General features: G+C 44.3%; 2 protein-coding genes across 10 annotated transcripts in view; both read right to left on the bottom strand.

The window, feature by feature from the left end:
- Positions 1-4,712: 4,712 nt before the first annotated feature.
- LOC113577573 (carbonic anhydrase 4-like) lies at positions 4,713-7,725 on the bottom strand. The gene is given in 5 exon segments (XM_027010299.2): positions 4,713-4,908; positions 5,707-5,774; positions 7,095-7,198; positions 7,201-7,239; positions 7,587-7,725. Coding segments are annotated over 5 exon segments (546 nt in total).
- A 3,582-nt stretch (positions 7,726-11,307) lies between these two features.
- The window catches only part of mtmr4 (myotubularin related protein 4), a 52,780-nt gene continuing 42,104 nt past the window's right edge, over positions 11,308-21,983 (bottom strand). For 8 of the 9 annotated variants that reach the window (XM_035526855.1, XM_035526856.1, XM_035526863.1 and 5 more), the window contains 10 exons: positions 20,747-20,875; positions 20,394-20,505; positions 17,108-17,303; positions 16,812-16,997; positions 16,481-16,651; positions 15,872-16,026; positions 14,319-15,663; positions 14,117-14,227; positions 13,615-13,703; positions 11,308-13,442 (listed from right to left, as the gene is read on the bottom strand). In XM_035526855.1, the coding sequence (XP_035382748.1) occupies positions 13,265-13,442; positions 13,615-13,703; positions 14,117-14,227; positions 14,319-15,663; positions 15,872-16,026; positions 16,481-16,651; positions 16,812-16,997; positions 17,108-17,303; positions 20,394-20,505; positions 20,747-20,875 (2,672 nt within the window). In that variant the 3' untranslated portion in view covers positions 11,308-13,264. Of the gene's footprint in view, positions 13,443-13,614; positions 13,704-14,089; positions 14,228-14,318; positions 15,664-15,871; positions 16,027-16,480; positions 16,652-16,811; positions 16,998-17,107; positions 17,304-20,393; positions 20,506-20,746; positions 20,876-21,983 lie in introns of all 9 variants that reach the window. The other variant, XM_035526857.1, reaches the window with a different exon arrangement.

Raw genomic sequence — 21,983 nt, 5'->3', positions numbered from 1 at the left:
AACTGCTAATAGCATCACCTCGAACCATGTACATGCACAGCTCTGATCGCATTTTGTTTGCGATTAAGACCGACAGAAGAAGGAAAGCAGACTATATATAACAATGTGAAGGCACGCATTAAAGTATAAACTATACCTTCCCTATCCAAACAGACGCAACCTGTTCACTTTAGGATAACCTCCTTCAAGAAAGTAGTCCCCCCCCCCCCCTCTCTCTGGCGCAAGAGTGTAACAATATTAATTATTTGTCTCCTAATGAGATAAACGGGTGGGTGGGTTTAACTGACTTACAGCTAAACACTACTCTACTCGTTTATCCAATGAAAACCCATAACTATTTCTACATATATGCTATGGTATCCTGTTTCTGGGAACCCTTTTTGGGGGGAAAATGTTAGGACGTTTGTAATATGTGATCTCCAAAGCTTTCATATTTTAGTGAGATGTCAGATCACGCTGAATTACGTGATTTGGACATCAGATGCAGATATTCTAAAGTCCTTAGAAAAAACCCGATTTGATTTGGTTGAAATGTGTGGATTTTTGTTAGGTACTGTGATAAAATAAAACAATTATAATGGGTAAAACAGTAAAACTACATGTAGACCTTTCAGCTGTATCTGTTAATTCTCATGGAGTCTGCATCATCTTTCAATATAATATGCAGTCTGAAATATAATGAAAACAATTTAATTACCAAATATAAAAATGTATATTGTATACTGTGCTGTTTCCTCCTTTAACATTTCACATTTTTTGGTTTAATGTGATTCTTACCTCTGCTCATTCATAGCAGTTTAAAGGCAGAATACACATTTGGTAAGCATGTGGTATTTTTTGATAATTAGGGTAATACTGTGTACAGTAAAAAGACTTCCGCTTATTTTTCACAGCCACATAAATATATTCATTGCACCAAGTAACTATATTTCATGTACTATTACAATTTACATTTACTATTGCTAAGCATTCACAAATCATTTCGCACAAAAAGCGGAGGTTCCCTTAATTCCGTTCTTCCACACTTTTTTTTATTTAAAGGGAAAAAAAACAAGGGTATTTAAAGTTTCTGTATTTTTGTTCCTTGAGGGGATATACGTTCTTAAAATTCTCAAAACCACTCCGTTTAAATCAGCTTTACAGTCATATAATACATATTACGCAGTGGGGGTGTATTGAATAAAAAATGTCTGAACTATATAAAAGTTGTGACCACAGCTTTTAATAAGGTCACAACTTTGCCACTTGCATGAGTAAGGCTTTGCGCTCCTGTTGTTACTCTTTGTTCACTCCTGCAACTTTGTGTACTGCAGTGATGCCTCCTTGCTCAGCACTTCACTCCAGTTTAAATGTGTGGCCTTCAGTTACGACTCCAGACTAACCAATAACGCTCGAGAAACCATTACACTCTCAGTCCACAAACTCTCAGTCCACAAACTCTTAGTTAAATAGCCTATAGACTCCCTGTACACGTGCTTTGCATCACGTCTCTGCGACTCCCCCTTCGATCTGTATTCAATTGTATGCCTTGTCACTTCCTGGAAAGTTGTCCTTTTGAGAATGTACAATCTCTTTAGCAACTAGCATTGCTGCCATCTACGGTCCGACCATAGACATTGCCGCTGTTGTGGAGTGAAATCTAACTACTGACGATTGTCAATTACCACTGACCATAGGAAATAAATGTTTGTGTTGTTGTTGTTTTTCATTTTTAATTTTATTCAATAGACTGGTAGTTGCGTGAATTCGCCTAGGTCTTTAGCATTTAGCCCCGCAAAAAAACCAAAACCGTCTTGATTGTTTTATACCGATACTCTTATGTAAGCTAAGCCGTTTTACGGATAAAGTGCTCTATCAGGCAGACAACGGAGGCACGCGCACCATTCTTATCGTGGTTAAATATTTGGTGAAAGCATGTGACCCACTGGCATTTAAAGAAATGTTACAAACACGTTTTCAGTTTTGTGTAACACTCTATCGCGTCATCCATAGATCACCGGCTTCAGCAGTCAATACTGTAATGGACTGTCTTGTGGAACTAAATGTAACAAATGGAAGCACTTGGGATCTCAACATGATTGTCGTCCTAGAGGAACTTCTGATTACTGCCAGCTTTATATCGCTGATCCTCAACGCGTTTGTGATCATTATTCTGATTTACGCGCGACAGTATCGCCGGCCCTTCACAGTACTTCTCTGCAGTCTTGCAGTCTCCGATCTGATTACAAGCTCCACTTCTGTCTTCGTCAGTATCCAAACCACGCTGCATCCAAGTAACTCCGTCGTCACCACCGACGTCCCGCTTCCAGTCTATGCGCTTCTCACAACAGGTATTTTGTCGGGTACATACGACATGTTGACAATCGGCGTAGAGCGATACCTGACGGTCTGCGATATACGAAAGCGGCGGATTCAACTTAAGAAACGGATTTTGAAGATCTTAGGGGTCAGTTGGACACTGGCCTTCGTTTTGGGTAGCCTGCCTCTGTTTGGCTGGAATTGCGCGGACAGTGGAGAGACTTCAACGTTATATGGTCCCCTGTGTATGAACTACCTACTGTTTGTGGTGGTTCCCAATACTGCAATTATATTTTCTGTTCTCCTAATAACGTACACAGCAATGATTTTGAAGCTGCGTGAACTGAATTCAGCCACGTCATTACATGCCATTTCATACGCACAGACCGAGTCTCGCGTAACCAGGACAGCGTTAACAATTTGGGTTTTAGCGTTAGCGTCGTACACTCCTTTTTTGGCCGGAGTCCTCTGGGATGCGTCTCACCGTTCCTGCCCAGAGAAACTTAAAACAAGTTTGATTGTCTACAAAAATGTGGCGTATGCTTTTCTAGTTTTAAACTCTATTGGAAACCCAGTGGTGTACACATTTAACATTCCAAACGTCTGGCGTTTAATAAGGCTAATCCGCAGAAAAAGGACGAACAGGGTGAATATCGGTATTAACACCGTGACAGAACGTCGCATGTTTTAGAGACTTTGACATAAAGTCGTGAGACTACTCATGATTTAATTGGAAATGATTTGCACATGCCCCAGTTTTCATCTTGGCTATGTAAAGTACAGAGCGAGAAAGTTTTAGCAGGTTGTGTGTGTATTTCAGCACCTTGGCCAGGGACCATGGGAGCTTCGTGCACGCGCAGTATTTCTTTTTTTCAGTTACGTACCAGAGTTGTCTCAGTTTTAATCCACATCTCTGTCTGAAGAGCGTGACTGTAAATCTGAGATTTTAATAAGAGGTGCACATATGTAACCATATTACAATGTTCATTTCTGCAGTTACTATCAGTATTTTCTGTGCTTTCTAGATCGTACGTGGTGTACAGATTCATTTCTCACACTAAACTCTTTCCACTACAACATGAAAGAAAAAAATAAATAAAACAACAGAAGACAGTTTGCTTTAGTATTTGAACATAATAAATATTAATTCACAACAGGCCTCACACCTATGCATCGCCTGAGAACACAACACCTAGTCTGATAGCACATCAGAAGAATTGCTTTAATGTAACGGTGAGCGGTAAGGAGGCGGACGCATGTACGGAGAAGAGCAAGATTTATTAAGGGCAAATCCAGAGTCGTAGTAGGGTCATTTTACCAATATGGAGATTATGGGAATACATGATGAACCAAAAACACAAGTACACGAAGGCAAACAGAGGAAGCAGGCAACAACAGAAACTAGGAAACAGCACACGGGCTAACAAACGCAGGCTCCGAAAAACAGACGGGCTTTCTAACACATCCAAACACAAATACACCCATTCAAATAATGAACAGCAAAACTCAAAGGGCACCAGACAGGGTTAAAATACTTGAACTAATGAACACTAAAAAACAATTCTGCTTTTCTTTTCTGTATTCATGTATCATAAGCAACAGTTTATAAACTCAACGCGCATCCAAAAATTTTAAAGGTGGTATAAATCCAGACCATGTGGTATAATTTACATATACTAATGAATTAACTTTGTTAAGAAACATATGTTGCAAATATGCCCAGCTTTATTAAAATAATTTAATGCGTGTAGTAATAATTGGATGCGTGTAGACTTTTATCAGTTATCTAATTGTCACAGATTAGGAGTCACCAGTACTTGTTTAATTTTTTGACTTGCAAATATCATTACAACAAATTGGTCAATTGCTTATTCTATTTAGCTTCTGTTTGGCTCAGAATTCATTGTGTTTGTGTCTGGGCGAGGCTGATTGTGTTCATGCGTGGTGGAGGTGGGCGGAGCTTCCTGTGTTCATGCATGGTGGAGGTGGGCGGGGTTTGGAATAGGCTGGGGCCTGCTCTAGTTAGATTGGGACAGGACCAGAGCTGCACAAACAGACACCAGGAGGGGAGCCAAGCTGCCGACGGCCACGGCGCTGCTGGAACAGGAGCGGTATACGGGGCGCCCTCTACGTGGCTGCACTAGCCTGAATGTTTTCACGATGGGGACACCAGCCCTGAACTTTAGACTGGAGAATGCTGCAAGCTATACAAGTCAATAGTAACAGAGAGATGACTGGATAGATGTCTGGCTGCCCTAAAATACTGAAACATATTGCCAACAGCTGCAGCTAAAATGTGGTATGGGCTATGTTTTTAAAAGAGCTCTGAATAAACATTTGGCCTTTGAGTCTCTCGTCTCACTTGCTTTTCACTGAGTGGAATGTAGTGCTTGATCACAGTCCAAATGACTGCCTCAGAGCAGTCTGGAGTCTTTATAATAGTAATAGCTCACCAGGTCACTCTCAGACAGAATGAGATTGATGAGGAAGGTACCAGATACCTTTGTCTTAGTATATGGATCAGGGGGAAAGAATTCAGTGACATCCGAGTCCTGTTTTGTCAGGGGCAAGTCAAGTCTCAGTTCACCAATGAGTGACTCCAAGTCTACACTACCACAGAGACAGCATGGGATGTAAAATGGAAACACTTAAAGAGCTTAGACGCCAGAGAACATGTCCAAGTCATGGAAATTGTATTTTAATTACTCTAACATTGGCAAAACCCATCTGTGTGTGTGCATGCATGTGATAGATAGAAAAACAATTCTCAGAAATATACATGCACAGAGGAAGAGAAAATAAAGCACACATCAGTGGAACTCTCGCTTTGGTTTGGAATGCACATAATCACAAAGTAAATACTGAAGCATGAACTGAGCTTGCCAGCATCTTGCACATTTGCCAGAGCCTCAATTTATGCATTATGCTTTCTGTTTTTACTGCCTGACACTTGGCATCGAACATTAAAGCACATTTCACAGGTGAAAAATCACATTTATGCACAGTGGAGCCAAACATTATTATCCAAGATAATTCAATTAAGATTTATATAAGCATGTAAATCCAAGGCCAACTTTAACCATAGGGTACTTGTTCCATGTTTCACACCATTTATTTTTATTCGTGAGCTAAAACAAATCCTGGGAAGACAGTTTCAAACTGTGTTTTAAACATGTGAGCCTCAGATTTATAAGATTTTTTAAAATGACTGGAAAAGCATACCGTGTGATTTGTTGGTCATTGAGACCCCACCACGGTTACTCCATAACGCCATGACATACTTCATCGCATACCACTGGCACCGATTTGACTGTTCAGCTCAGGATCAAGGCACACTAGCTTAAACTTCCTTATCTGCTCCTAATTAGAACAAGAAGTTGAGCAAAGTGTGAAGAAGAAAGCTGGCACAGCCAATCTGCTCGGGTCAGGAAGGGCCTCATCTTGACGTATTCTTTCTTCATATGGATTATGTGCATCTAACACACACAGAGAGAGACAGAGAGAGAGCGAGAGAGACAAACTTACTTCTGACAAACCATTTGTGATATCGTGGCTCAACCACTCTGTTCTGATTGAGCAAATCTTGGAGCGGTTCAGCGGTTCTACACATACCGCCCGTCCTGGAGTCTTCAGACAAACCCTTTTCTCGTGAGCAACATTTGAAATGTCACAAATGTTAGAAATCAGGTGTGTTTGGAATGTTGAAATGTGATTTCTAAGCTCTCCAGGTGGGCAGAGCTCAGCATAAGGTCTGTGTAAAAAATACTGTGGTCATTAGTAACTTAACTAGCCAGTTAGTAGAAGCCTACAGTAGATTGCTACTGTAACATTACAGCTTGTGATGATAAATCCACCTCCACCATTGAACACTATTTGACGACATCTAGTGGTCGAGAAACACCTCCATGTTTCCACCAAATGTTAGTTAAAAGTGGGCCTGCAGCTGCTTTCCAAACCCACTGTAACACAATAAGATTACAAAAATGAAACATCACAAATCCTCAAATAATAATAATACTTGCTTACAGGTTGTGTGCCTGAATCTAATGTTCGGCCAAACAAAGTCGGAAGTAAGATACCCAGCAGCAAACTGCGCAAGTGTGTTTGGTCTTCTGTGAAGTGCCGGAGGGAACCACCACCAACTTCTTTATGGTTCTACCTTTGGCAGAACATACAAAAAAAGATTTCACCACACAATGCAGGATACAGTGTTTTTTTGACAAGAGTACAAAACTGAGCAAACTCTTCCCAGCCTCCAGTATTTGCTGTTCGCTGTGGGAGGGTGCGGTAAGCTTGTCCTTAAGACAGACTGTGTACAGAAAGCTGTATATCACTAAAAGAAAGGAAAACAACATAAAAGCATAAATAGGTCCCCTTTCTAAAAATCTAAAAAAGTCTAAAGACTAAAAAAGTCTAAAAATCATGTTATTCGCCCTTTCCTTTGGCACATATTTTGTGCTTGAATAACAATGAATGCTCGGGTTCGCGACCAAACATGACTGCTTAACAAATCTGTGGCAAACTTTAATTTCTAACAGAACTGGATAACTAGGATCTATAAGATCTTGAATTTAGCTAGACAAGTAGGTAACAGCGTGAGGCGTAGGGGCCAGATATAACCCTCAGGCGAACTTCATTTGGTACTGCATGGGTTCCCTCTGTTCTGCTCTATTTTTGTGGTTATTACAAAAAAAGGCGATAATTCGAGCTGCTGCTGGCGTCCAGGTTCCTCTCCTTTTCCATCCTGGATAATTTGTGATTCTCGTGATCAACACCATTTCAGCGTGAGATCAGACCTCTGTGGGGTACTGCTCTCTTTCCACCGTGTGCTCAGACCCAGGGCCTCCGTTGTTGCCCCAGCGGAAGTGCAGCTGGACCGCCTTGTAGACATGTGGGAGATTCCACCACTCAGCATGGCCCTGCGAGGCATCTCTACCGTAACTGCCGGGAAAGAAGAGACCAAGAATAAGACGGACCAGCCCCTTCCTGTGTCCTGTCAATACCTGGCATTCACACGCGGCACAGGGCAGGTACCTTTCTAGAGTGAAGCGGAGATGAGAAAGGAGCCAGACGGCCAGGAATAGTAAGCGCTCACGTTTTCACACTCTAATGGTGTGGAAACACCAGAGCACTTAAACTTTTAAAGGCAATGTCAAGCACTTAGCGACTAGAGTTTGAGAAGAACAAACTCATCTCATTATATCTTCGATACTCCCAAATGTACAGCCAAATGCGGATGTAAAAAATAAAATAAAATTCTCATAGTTTCTCATAGTCCACAGACTTACCAGTGTGACTGTTACTCTTTAAGGTGCTGGTGAAGGCCTTCCTGTAGCCGGTGAACCTGACTAGGGGGAGTGTGCACTCTGGCTTTGCTTTCTTAGTCAAGATGTTAATGGGAGACTGTCTGTTACTGCCACATGTCATTCACCTCACTGCAGCTCCCTGGAATTAGCAGGAATTGCATTACTGAATGTAGGCATGCATGTACATATATGTCCTTGTACTTGCAAAACCAACATATATAAATGGGCTTAGGACAGTCCTATATTACGAGGTCTTATGCATATAGTTTTCCACCAGATAATGTTCATGGTTTCATATATAGGTCTTTGAGTAGACAATATAAAAGGGAAAAAAAATTAATCTATAATCTTAATCTATTGCCTTCATAGACATGTTTAAATAATTATGGTTATCACTAAAATGTTCAGATCCAGAATCTGAATCAAATTATTGGCTTGCTTGCATGTAGAAGGACTTTGATTACAAAATAGCTCACGAAACACAACAGAATTTGCAGTCACAAACATCAATCTCAAGAATTCATACATAGGAGTCACACAGGCATGCAGATAAACTTTTGTACTCGTTCACACAGACATGCATTCAAATATATGAAAAACAATATAAAGATTTGTAAGTATAAAAAATGTGGGCGTGCAAATAATGTTGTATAAAGTGCAACAATGATTCTTGGTCCACTTCCCAGCTTTGCAAGTGAACAGGTCATGAAGACTGGGCAGGATAGCAGACGTTTTTGATGCTGACCTGATGATGTATTGTAGATGGGGAAGGTCATGTTTGGTCAGAGCTACACCAGATTGTTGGAGGTGGTAATGAATGACCCTATGTTCACTACATAGCAGCTCAAGGTTCTCAATTGTATTTCTTTATGAGACAGCAAGTAAATCTGTATGAATACAACTTTTTCCATAATGATGTCGCTTTTTCCCTATAATGTCCCGAGCAGTTCTGAAATGCTTTTGAGTAATAACAATGTCCCTACTACAATGTGCATAGAACCATGTTCTGCAGTAGTATAGGGTGGAACATCAATTGCAATCTACAAAAATACAGGTAGATTTGAAAAAATGCTTTGAGTGTGCAAGGCGGCCTTGGAACAAACCCTAGAATTGGCTGAAACTCTACACCATTAACTGCTTTCATCATTTCACCCCTATTAAAATCATCACATACTTGATGTGAAAAACTTCTCAAATAGAAAATCTGAACCCCCTAAAGTTCAAATTTATTGTGTACCGGCTGTTATAGACACTGTTATATACACTTATGATTTGTAATATCACTAACAATAAATCACTGGTAAGAAAATGAACAATTAAAAAAACACTCAAAAAGCGCCACCATTTACTTGTTGCTGCGCTGAACCATTGGGTGGAAACGGTCAAGAACACTTACACTTGTACACAAAGATAACGTCACGGTGCGTCAGGCACTCAGCCAGAGGGACAGCCCATTTACACACACACGCCTAAACAATTACTGTCCCACTCCCACTGAGCATGCATTTAAGTGGGACAGTAGCAGTGCATGTTGGAGAACACCTTCTTTGGCGCTTGATGGAAATGTGACTTTATATGGCTAGCTAGAACTGGTCTGATTTGAGGCAAAATGTTTATGGACTTTTATATTTTCAATATCATTTGTTAAGAGACTGGAATGAATGTATTTCATACCATTTGCAATCAGAGTAACTGTTCAGGATGAACAAGGCAGCTTCTTTTTCTCAGGCAAAATGGTCCAAAAAGAGATTTAACTGATTCTGAAAAGACAAAAATTGTAACAAGTCTTTCTGAGGAATGCAGCAGTCTTAAAATTGTTAAGATATTAGGGTGTGATCACAGGACCATCAAACCTTTGGTGGTAAACAGTGAACAGGGTGGCAAGAAACGTGTTGAGAGAAAAAGATGCAAATTAACTGACAGATTTGAGAACAATTTGAGTGACTTTTGGTGGATGGGCCTGTGGCTGGATCAGAGCTCCACTTCGACTCAAACGCCAGCAAGGTGTAGGTGGGGTACTGCTATGGGCTGGTATTATTAAAGATGAGCTAGTTGGAACTTTTTGGGTTGAAGATGGACTCAATCAACTCCCAAACCTACTGCCAGTTTTCAGAATACACTTTCTTCAAGTAGTTTTACAGAAAAAGGTCTGCATCTTTCAAGAAGACCATGTTTATGCAGGACAATGCTCCATCGCATACATCGAAGTACTCCACTGTGTGGATAGCCAGTAAAGGCCTTAAAAATGAAAGAATAATAACATGGCCTCCTTCCTCACCTGACCTACACCCAATTGAGAATTCGTGGGCCCTTCTTAAATGGGAGATTTACGGTGAAGCTCTCTAAACGGTATCTGGGAGGCTGTGGTTGCTGCTGCACAAACAGTTGATCGTCAACAGATTAAGAAACTGACAGACTACATGAATGGAAGGCTTAAGACATATTGGGTCACTGATTTTTTTTGTTGTTGTTGAAATGTCAAATGTTTATTTGTAAATTGAGTTGTTTTATTATTCTCACTTTACTAGATGAAAAAACAGTGATCTGGGTAAAATTTCAGTTTCTCATTTAGTTGCATAATTCTGTGCACCAATATTTGCATAATAACTGCACACATGAATATTCTCCTAAGAAAGCCAAAACCTCACTTTTTTAAACATTAAGGGTTGTGGTTTATTAATATTTTTGGAATGAACGAGAGCACTGTAGTTGTTCAAGAATCAAATGAATCCTTAAGAATACAACTTATATAATTGTGCACACAGCATATCTGATGAACAGTAACTAGCTGTGTTTATTAAAAACTATATTCAAATGTTACCCCATTTGCTTATGAGAACTCAGAAAAGCACAAGACACACAGCATTTACAAGTGTTCCCTTGTGCATCTGCGAAAGATATACCACTTTCTTCTGTTGAGATCTTTGAGTCATAATTCACATTTGCATTCCCCGTGATAAGGGGTCAATTTCAGAATGCTATCAAGAAAACAAAATGGTACTCAAGCCACCTTTAAAATCATTTTTTTTTTTACAGCTAAAACTATGTAGCTCTCCAGATTCTAAACCTGATAGGAATGTTTCTGCCAAATGAAGTACTTTGAAAAAGCACCTTTAAAAAACAAAACAAAACTGCTCACCCCTAAAGAAACTGTTCTGCTGTATACTGCATAGCAATATATCCATCACCAAAACATTAATAAGTAAGCTACAGCTAAGTACATCATAAAATAAGGTTGAAACGATCCTGCAAATGAAAACAGAACTTAACAGCTGTACCTTTATAAACAGAGCAATTAAAATGATCATCACCACAACCTTTACGTGGGATATTGGCATAAACAGCTTGGGCCCTACAGGCCTGGACACTTTAACCTGCCGAGTCCTTGTGAAAGCTCTGTGCAAATGGCACAGATGTGTTTAGTCATGTAGCCTAGACAACACAAACACAAGGCCCATTCCTTTTAGTAGAGTTAAATATTTGTTCAAAGCACAAGAGCGCGGGGTGAGAATGTTAGGCGTGTACAGGCTCGTCTACCGTCGCCGGTCTCAGGCCAGCTGGCTGGCGCATCTCTGACAGACTGCCTCAGGAGCCTGTGGGCTCTCGAACATACCCATCAGAACTGTAACGGCGCGAGACAGGAACTAGCCACATCTGTGTCAGGCCAAGGACATCGCACGGGACATGAACAGGATCAGAATGCTTGTGTTTCACTTCAGGGGTTTATTCATTTAAGTATTAAATAAAATACCTAATTTAAATAAAGTATTAAAAAGCCACGTTTAAAAAAGTGGCTTTTTAATACTTTCAGGGAAATACCCAGGGGAAAAAAGTTTACATAGATCTCGTAGACATATCTTTATTTAACCCATGGGATTTGACATGAACAGTGTATTCCTTTACAACAATTGTTTACTAAGTGACAAATTTTAGCCACCATTACAGATAACTATATATTACACTTCTGGATTAATTTTTTAATGTTCTAAATCAAAAAATGTTCCTTCATTTTGCCAGACCTTTTGAAAGAGCTAAGCCCCAGCGGAACCTAAAAAAATATTAATTAGCTAGCTGACTATTTGTACCATTAAACATGTTGTCATTAACATGATGTCTTTCATGAGAAAAGGTGAGCCAAGACGAGGGGGAGATGGCACTGTTTTTGAGGAACACCATTAAACAATACATACAACAATCTCAAGGGACCATTTCTGACAGAAAATAAGGAAAATAAAGTTGAGTGTATAATGCTACTGCGCAATGTTCAGATTGAGAGAGACATGCATCATTAAAATGAAACAAAACAAAATAAAAAAATAAAAATCCATTATACATGTCCATACAAGGCATTGGCTCTGGTTTTAACCTGCAACCTTTAAGTTCTGTCTGAATCTTTCCTTGCCCAGGAGGAACAGTACAGCATTGCTACAGTTTCACTTAGTGTGTGGAGCGCTGCGTGGTTCCGGATTCCGGCCGCTCTTCCGCATAGTTCAGGAGGACACAGAGCACCGAGGGACAAGCACGCGACCCACGTGGAGGACGAAGTCAGTCAGTCTCTCCCTCTTGTGTGTACAGGCTCCTTTACACTGACCCAAGATAAGCGTTCCTTTCTCAAGGCCCTTAATTCAACCAGTCAGAGAGAATGCATTAAACTGGCCTTAGATCAGCATCAAACATGTGCCAACACAACTTTTCAGTACCTTCCAGCACTGCACGGACGGACAGACGGAGACAGACACACACGCGCACACACGCGCGCGCGCACACACACACACACACACACACACACACGCACGCACGACATTCAAGCTTAGCACAGGCACAGCGCACCAGTACGGACCACAGCAAGTAAACAAAACGGCAGGTTCTCTCCCTTTTGCTTGTGTTTGGTCTCAATTTCCCTCAAATTTACAACAGTTTATAGTGCATAAAATAATGATACAAAATTAGAATTCTTTTAAATACTGTAGCAGCAACATTTTGTTTCTTTTAAACCAGAAGCCTCCATCTGAATGTATACTAGGCTTGGGAATCACCGGCTTTGAAGGCAGGCGACAGATTGTCCTCTAAAGTGTAGGTGTGTGTGTGTGTGTGTGTGTGTGTGTGTGTGTATACGTACATGAAAGAGGGTTAAATTTTTGTGACCATGATGCACATGTTTGTATGGAGTTGTATGAGTATAGTGAGGTGACTCATTTTTGAGATGAAACAGACCCACAGTGTCACGCTGGGGGGAATTTAATTGCCCCCCGGTGGACTGGTGGCATTAGCCAGCAGGTTTACTGGTAGGCTACACCCAATAGCTTTCCTCAACCATACTGGGTATTAATTAACCTCCTCCATAGGATTAAACAAACAAACAAACCACAAAAAACAAACAAACAAAAAAAACCAACACAACCCAGCACTCATCACCTTCTCTTGCTTTCTCTTCTGGACTCCGTTTACGTGTCCATATATCTGACTCGTCCCTCTCCCCAGTCCAGTGTACCCCTTTCATCCCAGCACAGCAGCCCGCGACGGCCCCCCAAGAGTGCTCCTCGCCAACCAGTGTGAGCGAGGGCACCACTGCCAAAAACATCAGGCACGTCTAAGGGCACCCACGCAGGTGGCCTGGGCAGCCCACAGGGCGGGAATCCCGGCGGCCGGCACGACGGCTCTCAGCTGGAGGCTGTGGCAATGGGCTTCTTCAGCTGCTGGGAGCGGAGCTCACGCGTGCGGCTCTCCTGCAGCAGGTCATAGCAGGAATTGCACACCAGCACAGGGTCATACAGCTGCTGGTCAGGAATGGGCAGCTTCAGGTGGCAGCAGTCTTTACAGAATATGTTTCCACAGTTCCTTCAGGACACACAGACACGCATACACGCAGACACACAGTGTCATTGCTGTTTGAACACAGGACTGAGTAGCAATATGATTTGCATAATCATCTGCATGATGTATTCTCGTGAATGATTCATCACTATAACCAAATCAGATGAAATGTCATTCGTGGTTTGTGGGCCCTCACCTGCAGTGATGGCGTCTCTTGGCAATCCAGAACTCGCTGTCACAGTTGAAGCAGTGGGAGGCCATGTGGTCTGGCACCCATCTGGTAACCTGGGGGACAGAGAGAAGCCCTTAACATTTCACGATCAGCGCTGGAACGTGAAAATGTAAGAGGTAGCACTGACTGGAAGAGATTAAGGAAAAATCAGAAGTTGATCTTTTGCTGCTGATCTGAAGTCAGTGTTGTGTCATGACGGTTTAGACTAGAGGTTTTCAGCACAGTTCTTGGCAACCTACAGCCAGTCCAGGCTTTCGATCTGTTCCAGCTCCTCATATGTCCGAGGCAGTTAATCACAGCTACAGAGCTCTGGATTACGTGGCCAAGGTGTGCTGAGATCTGGAACAGAGCAAATATGTGGCCTGGCTGGTGGTCCACAAAGTGGTTTTAGCGAGCTGGTCTTAGATCAGCGGTGTGAGAGAAGCAGAGGGGCAGAAACCTGTTGTAGGTTAAGAGGGAGGCTGACCTCGGTATCCTTCCTCTCTACATGATCCCAGCTGCCCTCGCTCAGGCGGTCCTCACTGTGGTCGGACAGGGAGTCTTCCTCCTCGCCGTCGTCTGACTCCCGTAGGCACGTCTGCAAGGAGAGAGAGAGGTGACGTTGAGGTCGGCTCTCAAGTCGGCGCGGAAGGAGAAAAAAAACAAAACAAAATGCTCGCGGCACTCACGATGTCATCCTCGTAGTCAATGTCGGGCTCGGAGGGCGGCGAGCAGTACTGCCTGCGCTCCAGCTTCATCTGCAGCTGCTTCACCTGCCGCCGCAACACCTCCACTTCCTGCTTGTAGCCGGCCTCGATCTGGCGCAGGCGCTGCTGCACGGCGTCCACCGCCACCGGCAGGCCGTCGTCGTCCAGGTAGGCAGGGCTGGTGGCCGCCGGCGGGCCCGGGGGGATGCCCGCGGGAGGCGAGGCGTAAGCCGCCGGCAGGATCTGCCGGAAGGAGGGCCCGAGGGGCGAGGCCGAGGAGGAGGCGCAGAGCGCTGCACTACGGACAGCCGAGATCCAGCCGGAGGCCGTGGGGCCGACGGGGTTGCGAGGCGGCTCGTGGTGGCAACAGTGCCCGCCGGCGGGGCTCGCGCCGTGGGCGCGGAGGAGCCGGCCGGCTAGCCGGCGACCCTGGTAGGCGCCGTGCTGGAGGGTGCCTCCGCAGGCGGACTGGACCAGGCCCTGCACGCTGTCCCAGTGCGAGCCCAGCAGGGAGAGGTCCGTGAGCTGGCTCTGCGAGATCAGTCGCCTTGCCACTTGCGTGCACTCACCCGTGGGCACCATGGCCATGGCGATCGCCCGCTCCTTCAGCGGAACGAGCTCCGCCCCCCTCACGACGGGAGTCCTCTTGTCGTTTGGGGCGGGAGCCTGGGTCTCGCCCGTGCTGGCTTTGGGGACCGGGGATGGCTCGGGCGGGGTGGGGCTCTGCTCCGTTAGCGTGTCGGTGGAGTCCTCCAGCGGGGTGAAAGAAGAAAGCTGTTTGATGGCTAGAAGCTCAACAGCAGTGGACGAGGGCGAGACGAGGGGCTCACTCGTGCCCTCTGGGTTCGCCGTCTGGTCACGGACAGGAGAACCGAGCGGCTCCACGGCAGCAGCAAACGAGGAAGTGACTTTAGCGGTCCTAGGATGCACTTCCTGTGGTATGGGTGGGAGGGGAAGGTTGATCATTTGAGGCAGGGCTTTGGGCAGGGATGGAGCTTGCTCTAACGATAATGGGTGGGGCAACGATGGCAAAGGTTGAGTGGTTAAACAAGGCTCCACCCTCGCATCCACGCAGCCATCCTCACTAGGCTCGAGAGACGCACAAGGTGGCGTCTCCTCACGCTTCTCTGCCTCTTGGTCCTCGCTGCCCAGTCTGGGGTCGGAGGGGCTCTCCGTCAACCCGCCTCCCTGGGCTGTCATTGGCTCCAGAGGTGGCCGCTCCTCCTGGCAGTGCTTGTTGAGGTTTGGGTCACTGGAGGTGCGGGTAAGGGCCATGCCATTTTCAAAAGCAGACACCAAATTGTCCATGGACCGTGTTTTAGGGAGCCTGTGTGGGAGAAAGGAAGACAAAAAACAAAACAAAACAAAAAAAAAACCCCAAAAGCTTTAAACTTGTGTGTCGTGTTTACTTTTTGGGTTGTTGTACATAGGCTGTCCACAAGAAGGCAACATTTGCTAACAATTGGCTTCCAAAAACAAGGCAAGCCCTCAAAACTTTTCAAAATGAGGAAAATGGGAGTGGAAGATCCACTGACCTGTCGAGCGAGCGTGACGTGAGCTCCTCCCCCTGGGAGGAGGGGCTTAGATAGATTTCCATGGCATCCTCAGCTGCGGTGCATGGGGACGAAGTGGGCAGGTAAACAGCTGTCCACAACTGCAGTGCTCGCGTGTGACACACTGGCTGCAGAACCTGTCACAGGGGTCAAGTGTCAAGTCACAACAAAAGGTCATCATGCTTAAAAAAAATTAAAAAATAAATACTTTTTTTTTTTTTTTTTAAAGGGTCTACTTTCTTCTTCTGCCAGGCAACTGTCAAGTAAAAATATGGGGCATTATTAGACTACACAAACTGAAGGCTGTTCAGAAGGCGCTGCCATCATGGGTTCTTCCAGGTCAATTCAACCCTGAAGGGTTTTACTAACATTCCAAACAGTGCCTGGCTTGTAAGAAAGATTCACTGTAATATTTAAAGGCAAAAAAAGGGTCTCTGATGTGCAGCAACATGTGAATCAAAAGCTGAAATGGAAAGAAAAACAAAAAAACAAAAAAAAGCAAACCAAAACTATCAAAACTGTTTCGCTGGGGACCGCAGACTGATGGATCCCTGCAGATGGCCTGTGGTTGGGTAAGCAGGAGAAACTTACCATGTCATGGCAGGGGATGTAGAGAAAGTTCTGAAAGTTCTTGTTGCCAGCACGAAGAAGGGACCAGACGGAGCAGGTGCGTTTGTAGATGTTCCGGACCTCACGCTCGCGAGCATTGTTGCACAGGAATGTGCCATACAGGCAGGAGTAAGTGTGCTGCGCCAGCTTCACCTGATGGTGAAACAGCCAATAAAGCAGAACCGCAGAACACGTGAACAAGCAAACTCGCAGGCAGTCGACAAACTACATGTAGCGGAGTTAAAAGACACACGACTCAGAAGAGTGGACGGACTGAACGAATTATATCTAATATTGTGGGTGGCCCACGCACCAAGAAGGCCTCGGTGAACTCAAACAGGCAGGGGAACTGCTTGAGGAGCTGGTGCACGCAGTCCAGCCACTGCAGGAAGACGGGACACTGCTCGCTCACGTCCTCCGCGTTCTCGCCGTGGCCGCAGCGGTCGGCGAACTTGTGGCCGAAATCCAGCCACTCCGTCTCCACCAGCACCTGGAAGCCCTGCGGAGAGGTAGGGACCAGGGAGCAGGAACGGTGTGACCAACTCGTACACCTTGGGAAACTGACTGAGGAACAGGATTTCTGCCCCGTCCGGCTCGGCGATCCACTACCTCGATGGTTCTGTAGTAGGGGTCCAGCAGAACCTTGGCGAGAGCCACGATCTGAGGCGTGCGGTCCCAGCCGTCGGAGCAGTGCACCAGCACTGGACGCCCTTCCCTCTCCACCGCAGAACACACCAGAGTGGCTGCCTTCAGCATGACGGACAGGTGCTGCAGCCAACGAGTGCTCTCCAGAGCAGATAGCCAGCTGGGTGCAGGAAGAGGAGCGCAGAGTTTTAGGACTGGGAAGAAATCCCTTGGACACAGCAGAATGCTGCAACGGGGCTGTAGTAGAAATTCCAGGATCCATGATTTGTGTTGTGTTGCTAGGACTTCATTAGGGTTGATTACTTCCCACTTCCCACTGGGACTGCGGGAGATGGATGGAGAATGGTCTACTGAGTCGCAAGTCAAACAAACTTTTATTGATGCTGTCGCCTCTGACCTAACGGTGTATACTACATCCTGTGTAACCTCCAACACCTCAGCTGCTGTTACTGCTGCTGCTCAGCACCAAAATAAAAATGTAAAATTATTAATACAAATTAGCCTCCCCTAAAATTATGGAAGGCTAATAATACTCCATCTGGCTTTAGTTTGTAAACTGTTTACCTAAGGTGTCCCAGATCTCCTGGGCATATTTTCCCAACAACCTTATCATAGCACTGCCCCCACAGTCTTGTACGCTAGGGCACTAGGCATGTGGGGGGCAAAACCTCAGCCGCCTCTCTTACCCTGATGAGTCCAGATTTACCCTGTTCCAGAGTGATGGGCGCATCAGACCTTCCATTGCTCCAGAGTCCAATCATAAGGCTCCGTAGCAAATTAAAGCCATTTTGCCAGTTAGCCTCACTGACGAGTGGTTTTCTTAAGGCTACGCAGCCGTTTAGTCCCAATCCCTTGAGTTCCCGTCGCATTGTGCCTGTGGAAATGCTCTTACTTTCACTATTAAACATCCCTGAGTTCTACTGTTTTTCCACGATTTGATTTACCCACACGTTTAAGTGATCGCCGATCACGATCATTCAAGATTTTTTTCCAACCACATTCCTTCCTCGAAGATGATGTTTCCCCATGTCCTTCCACTATTTAATAATGCGTTGGACAGTTCTTAACCAGATTTTAGTAGTTTCAGCAATCTCCTTAGATGTTTTCTCTGCTTGATGCATGCCAATAATTTGACCCTTCTGAAACAGATCAACATCTTTTCCACGACCACAGGATGCATCTTTCGACATGGTTGTTTAACAAATGAGAAGCTACTCACTGCATCAGTTAGGGTTAAATAACTTGTTGCCAGATGAAACAATCACCCGTGCAGTAATTATTCAATGGTAGGCTTTTACCTATTTGCTTAGTTAAATCCAGGTGGTGACCTTTTTTTTTTTGGCCAGGCAGTGTATTTATGATAAAAAAAATTACATCAACTCGCCACATTTTTACCATTGTGGTGTGTTTCATAATGACCTTGGTGATCATTTTATTGCTTGCATTCGCAAAAGCGACACTGTAAAACTGCCTGGACAGTTTAGTTTGAACAAGATCTCAATTTTCTCAAATTTTTGCTTTTTTACCTGGCTGAGGTAAAAAAATATATAAAAAGCCCCCATAAAGAGTCCTTGGTTGTCTCATGATTTGGCAGTTCTGCTTGTATCTAAAGTGCACCACCCCGGATCACTTTTAGACAGACTTGTAGTTCATTGGGTTTGGAACAAGGCAACACGAGTCGTGCAACAGTCAATATCCCAACTACTTCACTGAGAAATCTATACGTAGTTTATAAGTAGTTACTCCAATGCGCAGCCATTAAAAACCAAAACCATGAGACAATTAGGAAATAAATCTTCAGGCAAGCCAGTCAAAACAATATTCTGGTTACAGATAGGAATCATACAGCTTATCTTTTCAATCAATCATTTTAGAAGCCATGTCTGATTCTTCCAGCTCTAGCCAGCTAAAGAAATGCTGCTTGCAAGCCCAACTCGTACCCTCCTCTCGATCAATACCTTTCCCTCACCTAGAGCGCAGTGTGGGTTTCATCCAGGTTGTAAATGCGTTACAGCTACTTTGAAACTTTCAAAAATGATGCAACATCTACACTGGATGCCAGAGACTGCAGCGATATTTACTGACCGAGCAAAAGCTTTTGATTCTGTGGATCAGGCCATCTTATTAAAACAGTCAAGGCAGCATGGGGGTGTCTGGTCACGCTCTGTCATGGTTCCCCCCCCCAACTACCTCTCCAGTATTGTGCAGCGAATAAATTCAGACCTCTAGACATGTGCCTAAAGTTGTTGCCCAGGGTTCAATACCTGGTCCCACCCTCTCCTCAGTACTTAATGATATTCTTCATGTTAATGACTCTCGTATTTACTTATATGCTGATGCGAGCTTGCATCTCCTGATGCAGTATAAAAATCACTTCAGGATAGCGTCCTCGAAGTTCGGCAGAGATTTACAGCCTTTGCCGCTAAAGGCTGCCAAGATTGAAATTGCGGTTTGGTCAGAAGGTCACTGTGCTCCCTTCCACTACTGGCATTACTACTAGTGATGGAACCGTTATAGAGCAGCTTACAAATACCTAGGTGTACAAATACCTAGGAGTTTGGTTAGACAGCACCTCGTCCTTGTCGAGCTACATCACATTGCCATCAAAAGGTTAAAGCACTAAAACTGGATACATCTCTCTCTCAGATGCTGCTGATCGACATTAACATTACCATGTTTTACTTCGTTGTGATTAGACTTTGTCTTTTGTTGTCACGTTTGTTCACATTCCTGCTCCCCTTTCCACGCAAGTATCACTGCAAATAATTTGATCTTGCCTGTTTAAAATAAAAAGGCGGGTCTATAGCCCAATAATGAAACAAAATGAGTTTACAGAACGATACATAGGATGCCAGTGTAGGTCTATTTTAGCAACAGCACCAGGGCTCGGAGTCAAAGCTAAATATCCTCCATTGCTAGAATGCGATGTTGGCTTATTCTTGTTTAAAACATTGAAAACCGCCTTTGTTCTTGTGAGCGCGTTTCAGAGCATGCATGAGCGAGTGTGTGTGTGTTGTGTGTAAAACTGGTGACTACACCTTGAACTCAAATGAGCAAAACCATCTCAACTACTTTGTGTTATGCTTTCTTAAAGAGGAACTGAGAAATAGAAAGATCACAAGACGAGTCTAGTAAGACAACAGAGAAAGGCATTAAAGGAGATAAAAACCTGAAATAAAACAGAAAAATGTGTGAGGTACAAGTGGAAGGTGAAAGTGAAAAGGTCAAAAGGCCATCAGAGCATACTTACTTGCTAGGATCAGGGATCTGACTGCATACAGCTCTCAGAGACTGGAAACTGTTCCGAATGGAGTGAATGTTGGCCATACCCATGAACATCACCTCACAGTTTGGGTAGTACTCTAAGGATCACACATACACACACACACACACACCTCAGATCAGCCAAAGGCATGTAAATGTCATCAGCTGCCATCTACCTAGACATACTACCCACACTAAAATTAGACAAGCCAAAGGGAATTCGTTCACTAGCGTCACCAGCAGGACTAATGATTGATGAATCACAGGGGCCCTGGGAGGACGTCCGCGGCACGCCTGCTCCCGGCACGCCTGCTCACCACGCCTGAGCCGCGGGGTTACCTTCGCACTCACAGCCACCGCCCTTGGCGCGGTTGGCCACTGCGGCTGTGTAGGAGCGTGCGTCCAAGATGAGAAGCTTCTGAGGAGCAGAGCCTGTATCTGGACCGACGCCCCCTGTGAGGGAGGAGTCTGAGAGTGGGTGGCCAGGAACCAAGAGAGAGATGGGGAGAGAGAGAGAGAGAGAGAGATACCAAAAGAAGTTTGTTTAGAAAAGAATCAATAGTGTTTCCCAATTTAATCACTGCAGAGAAGCCACCTGGCGCCATGACAACACAGGCGCATCACTACGGCGGGCAATTTACTCACTGCCATTATCTCAAGAAGGATTTTAGAGGATCTGGCAGATCCTAGCCAAAAGAGCTTTAACTCAGCAAAAACTACTGCATCACAAGCACAGGAACAAGCTAAAATGACAAATAAACCGAAGCTCAACAAACCTGATTTAATTCTACGGTTGAGACACCACAGAGGCAGTGAATGTCTATAGTTACATTTTTCATTCGCTGTATTTTATTTGTGGATGTTTTTGGATCAAAATTTCCATCCAAGCCAAATCTCCTAAACCAGCGTGGATGGAATAATTTCCTCATTCCCACCAATGACAGACTGTGTAAGGGGAAGAGACTGTGTGTCTCTATCAGAGCTACATGTGGGGTTCCCATAAACACAGCCTACAGTTTTAGGCCACTTAGGCTGAAAGTGTGGGGTTAGGAACAAAAAAGAACTTTCTACCCCATATCTTCCCCAAAGAGTGAGGGAATGAATGCGTGTAGGGGCACGCCTTTCTGTGCGTGTGTCTGTCGCCATGCAAAAGTGAAAGATCGAGACTAACTTCCAACTGGTCCTCGCTACATGGTTATATTCGCCTATATGCTGTGAGAATCTGAGGGACCTGAAGCGGTTCTGTAGTTTGGTGGAGCGTGGATTGGACAGTTGGGAGTTAAAAAGGAGGGACGCGGCAGATTCAGGGCTCATGCCTCCTGCTGTTCATTCACTGTCACTGGAAGGACAGTCTGAACAACCAAAAGGAAAAACAGGGCAGAGCACCAAACTCCTGACTAAATGCAGCATTTCTGCAGACATAAATTATTCAATAAAACAGAACGAACACGAGCAACTAACTGCCCACGGTTAGCAAAGCACAAAAAGTGATCGTGTTCCAAGGTACATTTTGGGGGGCGATTTGAATATTCAAAAAGGATTGACCCATAGTGCTGAATATGCATACTGTTCCGTT

Source organism: Electrophorus electricus, chromosome 6, assembly GCF_013358815.1.
Source record: "Electrophorus electricus isolate fEleEle1 chromosome 6, fEleEle1.pri, whole genome shotgun sequence".
NCBI lineage: Eukaryota > Metazoa > Chordata > Actinopteri > Gymnotiformes > Gymnotidae > Electrophorus > Electrophorus electricus.
This window is presented reverse-complemented; position numbering and strand designations above follow the sequence as displayed.